Source organism: Centruroides vittatus, unplaced genomic scaffold (genome assembly GCF_030686945.1).
Source record: "Centruroides vittatus isolate TY-2023 unplaced genomic scaffold, ASM3068694v2 contig_2073, whole genome shotgun sequence".
Classification (NCBI taxonomy): Eukaryota; Metazoa; Arthropoda; class Arachnida; order Scorpiones; family Buthidae; genus Centruroides; species Centruroides vittatus.
Window position 1 is genome coordinate 572,804 of NW_027121287.1, and position 12,804 is coordinate 585,607.

General features: G+C 29.7%; 1 protein-coding gene across 11 annotated transcripts in view; it reads right to left on the reverse strand.

Moving 5' to 3' along the window:
* Window positions 1–12,804, reverse strand: part of LOC136970639 (microtubule-actin cross-linking factor 1-like) — a 157,372-nt gene that overhangs the window by 86,585 nt on the left and 57,983 nt on the right. For all 11 annotated transcript variants that reach the window (XR_010880010.1, XM_067265095.1, XM_067265096.1 and 8 more), the window contains 8 exons: window positions 12,108–12,238; window positions 10,572–10,665; window positions 10,336–10,499; window positions 9,050–9,254; window positions 5,685–5,813; window positions 5,158–5,235; window positions 4,724–4,885; window positions 3,579–3,683 (listed from right to left, as the gene is read on the reverse strand). Coding sequence is in view for 10 of the 11 variants with exons in the window: in XM_067265095.1 (XP_067121196.1) it covers window positions 3,579–3,683; window positions 4,724–4,885; window positions 5,158–5,235; window positions 5,685–5,813; window positions 9,050–9,254; window positions 10,336–10,499; window positions 10,572–10,665; window positions 12,108–12,238 (1,068 nt within the window). In the remaining variant the exon portion in view is untranslated. The remainder of the gene's footprint in view (window positions 1–3,578; window positions 3,684–4,723; window positions 4,886–5,157; window positions 5,236–5,684; window positions 5,814–9,049; window positions 9,255–10,335; window positions 10,500–10,571; window positions 10,666–12,107; window positions 12,239–12,804) is intronic.

Here is a 12,804-nt window from a genome sequence, read left to right on the forward strand (position 1 = left end):
ATGAGTCGCCTCCACTGCTCCCTGTCTTGGGCTGCCTCCACATTCAGATGCCTCCCTCTCAAGTCCTCCGCCACAAGATCCATCCACCGTCTCCGCGGACGTCCCCGCCTCCTCCTCCCCCTCACTGACATCTGCATAACCCTTCTTCCCACATACTCTTCTTCTCTTCGTACCACATGACCAAACCACTTCAACCTTGCCTCCTGTATCTTTGCTTCTATGTTCGTAACTTTCACAGTCCCCCTCACACATTCATTTCGAATGTGATCCCTTCTCGTAACCCCACACATCCAGCGGAGCATCCTCATCTCCGCCACCTCCATCCTTTTGACATGGGTTTTCCTCAAGCTCACAGTCTCAATAGCATACAGCATAGCTGGTCTCACCACCACTCGATAAACTTTCCCTTTCAACCTAAGCGGCACCCTCTTATCACATAACACACCTGACATATCCCTCCAATTCCTCCAGCCAGCCTGAATCCTGCCTGTCACCTCCTTATCCACACCTCCATCCTCCGCCACAGTTGACCCCAGGTACTTAAAGGTATTGACTCTGCGAAATACGTCTCCCCTCAACTCCAGATCCCTCTTCCGGGCACCATCCACCTCCCCACTACACATATACACTGTTTTACTCCTACTCACCCTCAAGCCCCTCCCTTCCAACGTGCCCAACCACCTTTCCAATTTAACCCTCAGCTCCTCTTTAGTCTTGGCACACAGAACGATATCATCTGCATACAACATGGTCCAAGGCGCCTCTTCTCTGACCCCGTCCGTGATCACCTCCATCAGCATGTTAAACAAGAAGGGGCTCAGTGCTGACCCTTGATGTAAACCAACTCCCACCTTGAAGCACTGGGACACTCCAACACAGCTCCTAACCTTTGTGGCCACATCCCTATACAGTTCCTGTATCAATCTAACATACTTTTCAGGCACTAGCTTTTCCCTTAGACACCTCCAGAGTTCTTGTCTAGGCACCGTATCATAAGCTTTCTCCAGGTCAATGAACGCCATATGCAGCTGGGTTTGCTTCTCCCAATATTTTTCCAACATTTGCCGAAGGGCAAAAATGGCATCAACTGTTGACCGTCCTGGCATGAATCCAAACTGCTCTCCTGCAATGGTCACCTCTGCTCTCAACCTTCCGTCCAAAACCCTTTCCAAAATCTTCATCATGTGGGACATCAACTTTATTCCTCTATAGTTTTTACAATCTTGAACATCCCCTTTTCCTTTGTAGATAGGTACAAGTATACTTTCTCTCCATTCGTTAGGTATTTCTTCCTGCTCAAAGACTTTTTTGAATAGGTCCCATAGCAGGTCAATGCCCTTCCTCCCCAATGACTTCCACACCTCTACAGGAATTCCATCTGGGCCCTCCGCTTTACCGTTCTTCATCCTCTTTAGGGCCCTTTTCACTTCTTCTCTGGTTACCATCTGTACCATGCCCATGTTTTGGCTTCCTTTCTCTCTGTTCTTTCTTTCATTCTCTGTATTCAAAAGTCCCTCAAAGTATGCCCTCCATCCTTCTCTTATATCGTTCTCCCTTCGAAGGACCGTCCCCGTTGTGTCCTTGATCTGCCTTACATGCGAAATGTCCTTCGTTGCCCTATTCCTGATTTTGGCTAAACGATATATTTTCTTCTGTCCTTCCCTTGTATCCAACTCCTCGTATAAATTCGCATATGCTCCTGCCTTTGCCTGTGCCACTACTCTCTTAGCTTCACGCTTTGCCATTTTATACGCAAATCTATCTTCCTCAGTATGTGTCCTGTCCTACTTCCGTTTTGCCTCCTTCTTTACTTGAACAGCTTGTTGCACATTTTCATTCCACCACCAACCTTCCTTTTGCACCCTAATCTTTCCAGATGTTATTATTATTACAAAAAATAATAAATATAATTTATTATTTTTTGTAATTATATAAAACCTACCTTCAAATATTATTATACAGCAATAGAAAATAACATATATTGTATTTACACTTTATTCTGCATTAATATTTAAATCAAAGAAAAAGATTTAATGATGACCTGAGAAATAAATTACTTATAACTAAGCTAAGATATTCTAGAAATTGAGATATCTATCTTGGAAAGAACTTTATATTTCTATAGATTTATATTGAAGATATCTTTAAATATACACTAATATGAATTTTATGAAGTTGGTATTTGATTATTCACAATGATAACTATAACATAAAAAGAAAATTTAATTAAAATATTGGAATAAATCATAATTAATTAAAATCTATATTTTATATTATTAGAAATGTTAATTTTGATTTGTAACTTTTGTTTTATTTTTTTTCTATTTGTGACTCATGTGTAATTTATACATCATTTATAATTCATTTTCATTAACTAAATTTTATTATTAACTGAAAAATTTAAAATAAAACAAAAAATAAATTATTATTAATTAAATGTCTGAAAGTAAGATTTGATGATAAAAAAAAAATTGATGTTTAAACATAATTTTAAAAAACTATTGTTTCAAGTTACTATATTTCTTATTGTGAAATTAATCAGAGTTCTCAAACTCTTTAATACAAAATAGAAGAAATATACAGCATTTTTTTTTTTTATTGATATAAATCAGGCCTGGCCAACCCACGGCCCGTCACATTAAATTGTGTGGCCCGCTAAGCGATATTATATATCTATTAAAACTTGTGTTTCCCATTATGTGTATACCAAAACAATTAAATAAATGAAAATTTGCATGTGTCATTGTTATAATGCGCAAATGAGAGTACAAACTCTTGGTATAACAATAAAATCTTATTCATTTTGTATTTGTTTTACTTTTTTAAAAGCATGTTTGCCTAAATTGTGGACCACCATAATGTTATGCGTGATCAAAGTGGCCCACAAAACAATTTGGGTTGGCCAGGCCTGATATAAATAATAAAACAAAAATAACTAGCAATTGCCTTAAATATCAAGCTATAATCTGGCTAATTAAATGATTGATATAAAGTAATTTGTTACTAGAGGTAGATGTTAGGCATCATCTCTTAACTAAATTAATAATTATAAGTTAAATACATTATTAAATAAATTTAGAACCTTCTGGAATAAAAGAACTGATCCAGGGTGCAGCTTGAACTGGCAACCTTCACTTGCCATGCGCTTGCCAAATGTAAATAATTTTGAAGATGAATATTACATTTAACTTGATTTTATTTGGTAAAAGAATTTGTTTAACAATTCAATGTAAATGTCAATAATTTATAAATAAACTAAATGATAATTGTAAAAGTTTTTAATGCCTATCAATTGAAATTATTTATTAATTTTAGTATGATTTTTGATATAATAATGAATGTAGTTTTATCCAAATTTTTTTCTTATCAGGGGTGTTGTTTTTGATGGCATTTACATTATGTGCTGCCACATAAAATTAATATATGACAAATCTTAAAAATCTCAAAACACTATGTAATATATATATATATATATGAAATTTCATTCATAATATAATTTCACAGACATGTTTTCAATAACTAAATACATTGATCAAATATTTAACTTAAAAATTCTTTTTTATCTTATTCAGTCATACCTTAATAGTTTTGGAAGCTTGATGATCTTGTGCAAGTAATGTTTCTCCTTTCCTCTGTATATCATTAAATTGTAATTCCCGTTTTTCAAGTTCAGTTGTTAAAACCTAGTAAAAATAATTCCATAAATGTATTTAAATTAAATCATAAAATTGATCTTATCTAATATTATATTAAAAATATATTTAATTGGTTAATAAATTTTTTTGTCTACTTTCATAGTTTATATTATTTTCTCTTCTTTATCTCCAAATATTAACTAATCATATTTTAAACATGACTTCCAGTTTGCATCATTAGTTCATATACAGTTAATTGGGACCTCCTGCCCCTAAGCTTTCCACATTTGGTCTCAGATTTCATCTATCTAACGCCTTTCTCAAGATTAAGGAAAAACAGATGACAGTGGGAATTTATAGATCTACAAATTTTGAAATTGCAACCCAAAATTATTTTCCAAACATAAATTGCTAGAATGTTTTTGAAAATGAGAATATATATTACAATAATATAGAAAATTATTTTCCTATAGAATTAGTGTCATAAAGACAGGATTAGAAAAACTGTCCAGAGTATAGTTTTAGACTCATTAATTTAAAGTATTAATAACATTTATTTATTAATTTAACAAATTTAAACTGCAATTGCAGTTATGTTGCCTAAGCATGAAATGATAACTATGCTACATTTGAAACTGAGTTTAACTAAATACAAATAATGAACCAGCACAGGTAATATCTAGCAAATAATATACTTTACTAAGTAAAAAAAAACAAAAACAAATGTTTTTGACAATTTTAAATCATCATCATCAGGGGGAAAAGCAATAAAATATACATCAGTATATGAAAATTTGAAAAATGAAATGAATGTTCAAATTTTCATATATATATTTCACTGCTTTTCAACCTGATGATGATGATTTAAAATCGTTGAAAATGTTTGTTATGTTTGCTAGTTAGTAAAAGTATATTATTTGCTGCCTATTACTGGTGTTGTTTTGTTATTTGTACTAAGCACGAAATTTTTATCTATAAGTTTTATTAGTAATTTTATTTGTATTACATGGCTATTATATCATAATTTTTCTCCCTTAATAGATAAAAAGAAAATAGCTTTAAAAACTAAATATATATTTTAAACTTACCTCTAAATGCTGTTCTGTTTGTACAATATTTAGATTTTTAGCAGACCAATCTCTATTAATTTCAGTTTTTTCCTTTTCACCAATCCATTTCAGTTCATTGTTTACTAATTGTGCAAATTCCAAAAGTGATGTCATTTCAACTAATCTTCTTTCATATACAATCTACAATTGAAAATAAAATAAATATAGTAAATTTTCTTTTAGTATTCTTTCAGTTTAGTATTTCAGAAAAAATTGTAGATTTGTTCTTTTAATATTATTATTTCAATCATTAATTTAAAAAAATGATAATCTAATGGCATTTAATAAAAAATATTTGTTTAAAAATAAAAAATTTTGATATAAACAATGAATTATTAAAATACGATGACAAAATTATAGTATGTCAACTAAATTAGTTGGATTTAAAAATTATAAATAAAAATATCACTCACTGTTAATTGTGTATAAATATTTTCCATTTGTATTAATAACGTACAGTATAGTTCTTGTTCATCATCTTTGACTTGACTCTTCAAGTAAAGTAAAAATGCATATTTAAGAAAATTGTGATCATAATACAGGTATAAAACTTTATAATTGCATTAATAAAACAAAATAGATAAATAAAAATTAAATATTTTATAAATCTAAATATGGAAACATAATTTCTTTGAGTCATTTATTATTCATACATTTAATGAAGTTTTAAAAATCTGGATTCAAAATATGAATATTAATTAAGTTGTATTTTCTTCCTTAGTTTAAAATCTAATTTTTACAAATATATATTCACTTTTCAAAGTTTAATAAGTCATTCAAATAAATTAATTGAATTGTCCCTAATTATATTCATATTTTTGAAACTTTTTAAACCTCTTTTTTATTACACAAAAATAAATTTTTAGAATAAGAAATGTCATCTAACAATCAATGTAGTTGACATTTTGGGAAAGAAAAATTTAAATTAATAATTTATTACTTTTTGGGCTCTGTATTGATCAAGTTTCTTCTTATATTGGTCCAGTATTCTTTGTTCATTTTTAAGTTGGTCTAAACAGGATTGGATACTGTTAAGATCATTTCCACAGGAAATTTCATTTAGATGATTCTATAAAATATAAAGCAAAATTATATTGACATGCATATAAGCACACATATTTAAATTTATATATTAGATAATGTATTTAAGGAAACATGATATTGTATTAAGATGGTTATTTCAATTTTCTAAATCTATTCTTGTGTCACTTATATTTATAATAAAGTTGAAATACATTTAAATACATTAAAAATTTTAAAAAAATTATAGATTAATTGTTGTTTCAGACAATTAATGTGATTGTCTGAAACATGGATGTGTGTTGGGTGACAATAGTGCAAAGTGAAATTGACACGTAACTCGACACACACCCATATTTGCATTTTAAAAATCTGAAAGGCACTCCTCTGCCTTCAAAGGTATGTAAAGAAGTTTTTTGTGTCTGTAAGATCATCTACACATGCGTTTTTTGTAAATTAACTAAGTTTTTTGTTATTTTTAATACTTCTGTAGCATTACACTAAGGAGGGGCTTAAATGCTACATAGGCCCGAAATGCATTTGTAATTTCCAATAAAGGAGTACCTAACCTGATAGCTGTGAGAAAGTCTACAAGATTTATTTATTCGGATTAAAGAGACATACATTCACATTACGTATATACAGCTACCACATCTGACATTGAGATGAAATGTAATGTAATGTATATAATGATTTGAACATAAAATTTTAACAGTTAATTTTAGAAATAAATTTTGTGTGTGTTTTCAATTAATTTCTTTTTCCTTAATATTCATCTGATGCAATTTAGAAGTTTAGATCTATTATATAAGGATTGCCCAAATGAGAAGTGGATATGTGTCATATTTCATTGTGCAATGTAGCAATTGGTGGGCCACTTTACAGGTGGGTAAGCTCAGCATAGGCGAAGCATGAGTTGCATTAAGTATTGGCGAGAATAGATTTTATCTCCAGTAATTTGCATATTAATGTATGATAGAAGTGTCCAGAATTGAACAATGGCTGATAGTTCTGCTTTTAGTGGCCAAAGAAAATAGGAGTGCTGACATCTATAGACAAATGAAGCACATTTATGATGAACTTTGTTTAGGATGAACAGCAGTGAATAATTGGTGCAAGTGTGACTATTGGCCATATATATATATATATATATGTATATACTAAAACATGTATACAGTAGAGACTCGTTAATCAGAACCCCGGTAATCGGAATCGCTGGTAATCGGAACGATTTTCAGTCAGACTGTGTCGTGCTGAATCAAACGTTTTTGATACTAAATTTACTTCTAAAGTATAATTTTTATGTTTTTATATTCTTCAATATATTTATTTTGTTTGTACAAAATGCAGAAATAATTTTTAACGATACGATAGCCTCGATTATTATTATAAAAATTTTCAGTGGGCTTAAAATCGACGAAAATTCAACACAAAGCGACACGCAACGGAGAAAAATTCAACACGAAGCGACACGCAACGGAGAAAAATTTGAACATCAGACAGGTTAATATATTTATTCGTACATAATCGGTAATCAGAACAAATCACTAATCTGAACAACCCCAGTCCCCAATTGATTCCGATTTTCGGTTCTCTACTGTATTTGTATATAGTCATAATTCTATTCTATTTCTGTGATTTCTTCTATTCCTTTCTTCTATCTTTTTCTGGAACTTTCTAGGACAACCGTTATTGCCTTTAGGTAAGATTAGCCATTCCACGAACAGGAAGAGAACAATTGGAGATAAGGTGACCAGGTGAAAAATGACTGGCGAATTGATCAGTTTTTGGCTAGAGACCAAAGGAGTTAGATGCTCTGCTAAAAAGGTCAAAGGGAGATCTCGACGAGAAGATTAAGGGAACAAAGACTGTTAAGAAAGAAGGAACGGAAGGAACTCCATATTAGTGAAAGGCCCAAGGACACCTTTGAGAAACTGAGAGAACAGTATAGGTTGGTAGGGGAAAGAATTGTACTTAGGCAGTACATTAACAAAACATTAACCTCTGAAAAAACTCCTATCCAAAGAGCATATCGGCACGGACAAAAGAACAAATCCCAAGTGACTGTAGACTTCCATTCGTCCCCATTCTTCATTTTCCTTTCTCTATTTTCACTTCCCTAAGTTAAGTTAGTTTTAAGGTAGTTTTAAGATTTAATTAAGTAAGATTCACATACGTGGTTAGGCTAAGAAGATTGTTACACAATTATTCCGAGTGTAAAATTATATTCCCGACTTGTATGGAAACCCGACAAGAATCCCTACACAATGCACCTCAAATTTTGTAAAGTTTTGCAAGAACAATTGGAATTCCTTAAAACTGAACCCATTCATCGTGAATAAAAAAAAGATTGTGTAATATAGAAAGTTTTCGTGTGTCTTTTCTTTTATTTGTACGGTTCCTTCGCGGACATCACATTACATAACGAATGACCACACAAGAGTTACAGAGAAGTCTGCAAGTCAATTCAGGATAAACTAAGACTAGGTCAGGCACATCCGTAATCCTGCTGCATCAATTGCTGCGGTGGAAAATATAATCAGAAGTGACATAAGTTACAACTCGCATTACAACTTTCACATTTTTGAACCTCTCAAGAAAGCTTTGCGAGGGCAAAAATCTGTGTTGGACAATATGGTGAAGGACAAGGTCGAAGAATTTTTTTATCAGCAGCCACCAGAATTCTATGTGAGGGGTATTGATCTGCTTGTGAGATGTTCGGATCTTTGCCTAAACAAATATGGAGCTTTCTTTTACATTTGCAATAAATGTTTGCCAGTTCTGATGTGTGCCCATTTTTCATTTGGGCAACTCTTATATTTTGCAAAAATTTTATAAAACATACATTACACAAAATCTCAAAGTTTATACTAATTATAATCATTTCCAAAAATTCCGTATATTTAAAATATTATTTAATTGTGTGTGAAAATAATTTTTAAGTGAGTTTTGAAACAATCACTATATTGCTAAATGAACATACTTTTATAACATAAATTTCTAAATTCTTAATATATTTAGATACAGTCTCTTATTTTCAATTACAGTTACTATAGTGTGTATTAAAATATCTGCATATTTATTTAATTTTTTAATCATTAAATTTTTAATGAAATACCTTTATGTATTATCATAAATCTATCAATAATAAAAAAACAAAACTTAAAATTAATACTACATATTTAAGCAGTCAATAAAAATTTTGCTATATTTAGCTTATCAACCATTTAGTTAATGTTAAAATAACTGTCATTTTGTCAATTTATAACAGAAAAAAATAGTTACCAATTTGCTGTTCATTACATCAACAGTATCTTGAAGAACTTGAAGAGATTTCGTTGTTTCAACCACTCTTTGTTCTGAAACAACATGTCGTTGTTTGGTAATTTTACGTTCTTCTACTTTAAAGGAACGTGTGGATAAAGGCTGGAGTAGCTGCGTTTGGAAAATAAGACGAATACTAACCCACTGCTCATGTAATTCTTGCGTTCTAATAAATTTTTAAAATATCGTAAATTTAGTTTTATTCTTTAAAACATTAAAAAAAACTTGAATAAATTACAAAATTTTATTTGTAACATTTTTATTACAAGTTTATCAATACTCTATCAATAAATACTCAGAATTTACTTTCTCAGTAAATTAGTTTAATTTTTTTTTTACTAAATTAAATAAATGTGAGTAAAATATTACATATAATATAAATTTAATGTTTTAATTTACAATTTAATTTTATTTGAAATTTAGAATTAAATTTAATATTAATATTAGCAAGATAAAAATATAACTATAATATTAAAATAAGAATAAATTTTAACAAATTTATGCACAATTTAATCAGTACGAAAGATTAAAAAAATATATGAAGAATGTATTTAATAGCATAATATCAAACATATAATGATCTAGGGTTGTTTTTCATGGTTTTGACCTTGAATCATTGCTTGATTATAATGAAACTACAAATATTAAGGTCTGCCTAAATATCCAGTGCAATCATGTATTATCTATATATTGTGGCACTACTTTACGAATGGCCCATATCTTGTTTAATAGGACAATATTCTGTGTTACGCTTGTGTTGTAATAATCTAATTTTATAATAAAAACATCAAAAAGTTTATTAGCTAGTTTAGAGCACAGAATTTAATTCCATTGAAAACCTGTAAGATAAACTGTATTTTCAAGTATATAGAACACATCACATAAATGATAAAGCTGAATTGTCATTATTTTGAAAGACTAATAAAATAAAACATACAAAGTGTTACAGGTAAATATTTCATTAGGATTAGAGAATACAGATTAAAGATTTCATATTTCATTACTAATTTCTAGAAAATAATTGTTTGTAAATCACTGGCTGTCCAGATATTCATAGTATGTAATATATGATAAATATAGTATAGGCTTAATTTGATTATGACATTTAACAAAATAATACTAAATTTAAAAAATAAACACACAAATTAATTTTATCATTGAGAATGATAGTTATAAGATTCAATATCTATTTTTGTTTTATAGATTAAATATTTTTATTCTAAAACAGAAACATCAACAATAATTACCTCTGTTGAAGTTCAGGAGCTTGAGGATGGTCATTCTCAAAAAGAGTTTTTACATCTTTTAATATGGATTTCATATTTTCTTCTAATATTTTTAGTTCAGCTTCAATGTGATCACATAAGTTTTTAGCATCCATAGGATGTAAACGATTAAGCTTTTTCTCTTCCTGAAAGCAAGAAATTATAAAATCAGAATAACAATTTATTTATTTTATTACTTTAAATAATATTTCAAATACCTCAGGAATCCTTTTCTCAACTTCATTTAATTTAGTTTGACATTTTTTAATATCACGTTGAATTTTTTCTGAAAGACGTTGCAATTTTTCTAACCTGCAAAATTGTTTTATTTGATAAATTTTATATATTAATAATAGAAAATAAAACTAAAAAAGTATATGCAGTGATACCTCGGTTTTCATCAATAATTTGTCCGAAAACACTAGACGAAATCCAAAACCGACGAAAACCGAGCCAATTATTTCCATATGAATCAATGTAAATCCAATTAATTCATTCTAGACAGTCCAAAATACATACCGAAAACACATTTTATAGAGAATTAAAATAGCGTTAAATACTAAAAGCAATAAGAAATTAATATAAAAAACTAATCTAAAGGAAATCAATGGAATTGTTTGGCTAGATGCACGGGATAATGTCTTATCTTGTAGAAGTTAGTTGGACATGAGCTTCTAGCCTATATCGCCCCTTGGTAGAGTGTGACATAATTGTCATGTAATAGTAGTTATATGAGTTTATGATGGTTGTATCATGGGGAATAATGCCTTCCGGGAGTAACTGTTTAACCATTTAAGGGTAACTGGTCCCTATTCAGGCATTACAGACGTGAAGAAAACCCAGAAAACTCCACATGACCAGCCTGTCCTGACTAGCCCATCCTGGTGAAGCGCAAACCCATGACCGAATTCCCAGTGTTCAGGGAACAGAAACGTTGGCCAATGGTGGGCCGTCGTCAGGTAATGCTCACAGAATGAGAAATAACATCATACTAAGCTGGAAAACACATGGATTGCCCTTTATTTTCGCAAAATTAGCAGTGAGGTCACTTGGGCACACCGACAAAATCCGAGGCAATCAACGAAAACCGAGACAAATTTTTTGTGAAAAATTCAACAAAAACTGAAACCGACGATAACCGAAGTCAACGAAAACCGAGGTATCACTGTATATTATACAAAAATTTTTAATTTATTTATTTGCAGCCTTAATTACTAGTTAATGATATTAACCAAGAAGTGTTATATTTTAAGAAGATTAAATTCATATTAAAATTTTGTATTCATATTATGTGGAATTATAAATATATTTAAAACAATATTTAAAGTCAATCATTTTACAATTGTACAAAATTCATTTTATGAGTAAAACTCATCTGTTATTTTTTCTAGTTAGCAATTTTCCCAATAAATATTAAAAGATAAATTATATTGTAATATTATTTTCACAGATAAAGCATAATCTTTTAATTCATTCTTTATAATGAAATTATATTTATTCTTAAAAACTTTCTATGAATATATTTGGCTCTATAAATTACTGTTTTTAGACCAATAAGTTAATTATTTATACATGTTTTCTATGCATTTATGTCATCATTTTTGTTTTGGGTATTAATTCAATACTAAATTGTAAGAATGCAGAATAATTAAATATAATATTAATTAATTAATTAAAATATTAGTTAATATAATTAATTAATATTAATAAATATAGCCATTTTTATTTATAAATGAAAGTATAGTATATATTACCTAGTAATTTCTGCACGAATTGCTTGATCTCTCTCTTGATGAGCAATAATCATTTTATTCCATAAATGTTCAATGTTATCAAATTTTAATGAATCTTCAATTTGTATTAAATGAATTTCTTTAAATATTTTCTGAAATTAAATAGCTTCAATATTATTTGTTATATATCTATATAATAGGATTACTGTATTTACTTGCATATAAGATGAGGTTTTTTATTCATTTTTCACCACTTCAAAAACCTAGGTCATCCTATACGCACAAGCAAAGGATTCTTTGCGTTTTTGCAACAATTTTTCATAAACTGTGTATTTGCATTTTTTTACTGGATACTCACCCTCTGGTGTTTAAAAACAAAAGTATTTTATTTGGGTTGATTGAATCCTTCTTATGTATTGTCAGGAGTAAAGATGAATAGCAATAGGAAAAGCAAAGCTTTTGAATTAAATTCCAAAATCACATGGGAGCCCAATATAAGTTTAAATTTATTGCCAGGTGAAAACGTGATTATTCAGAAATCAGAATTTGGAGAAACTCATAAGTGTAATCAAAAGAGAGTGGATTCGACTGTTAAGAATAGGCAAAAAAGGTTTAGGATTGTCCAGCTTTACATGAACAAATTAAGTTGTCGATTTTACAAGATTTTTCCTTAAAGTTTAAAATGCCAGTAATTTGCGCAGGACAATGTGTGCATTTA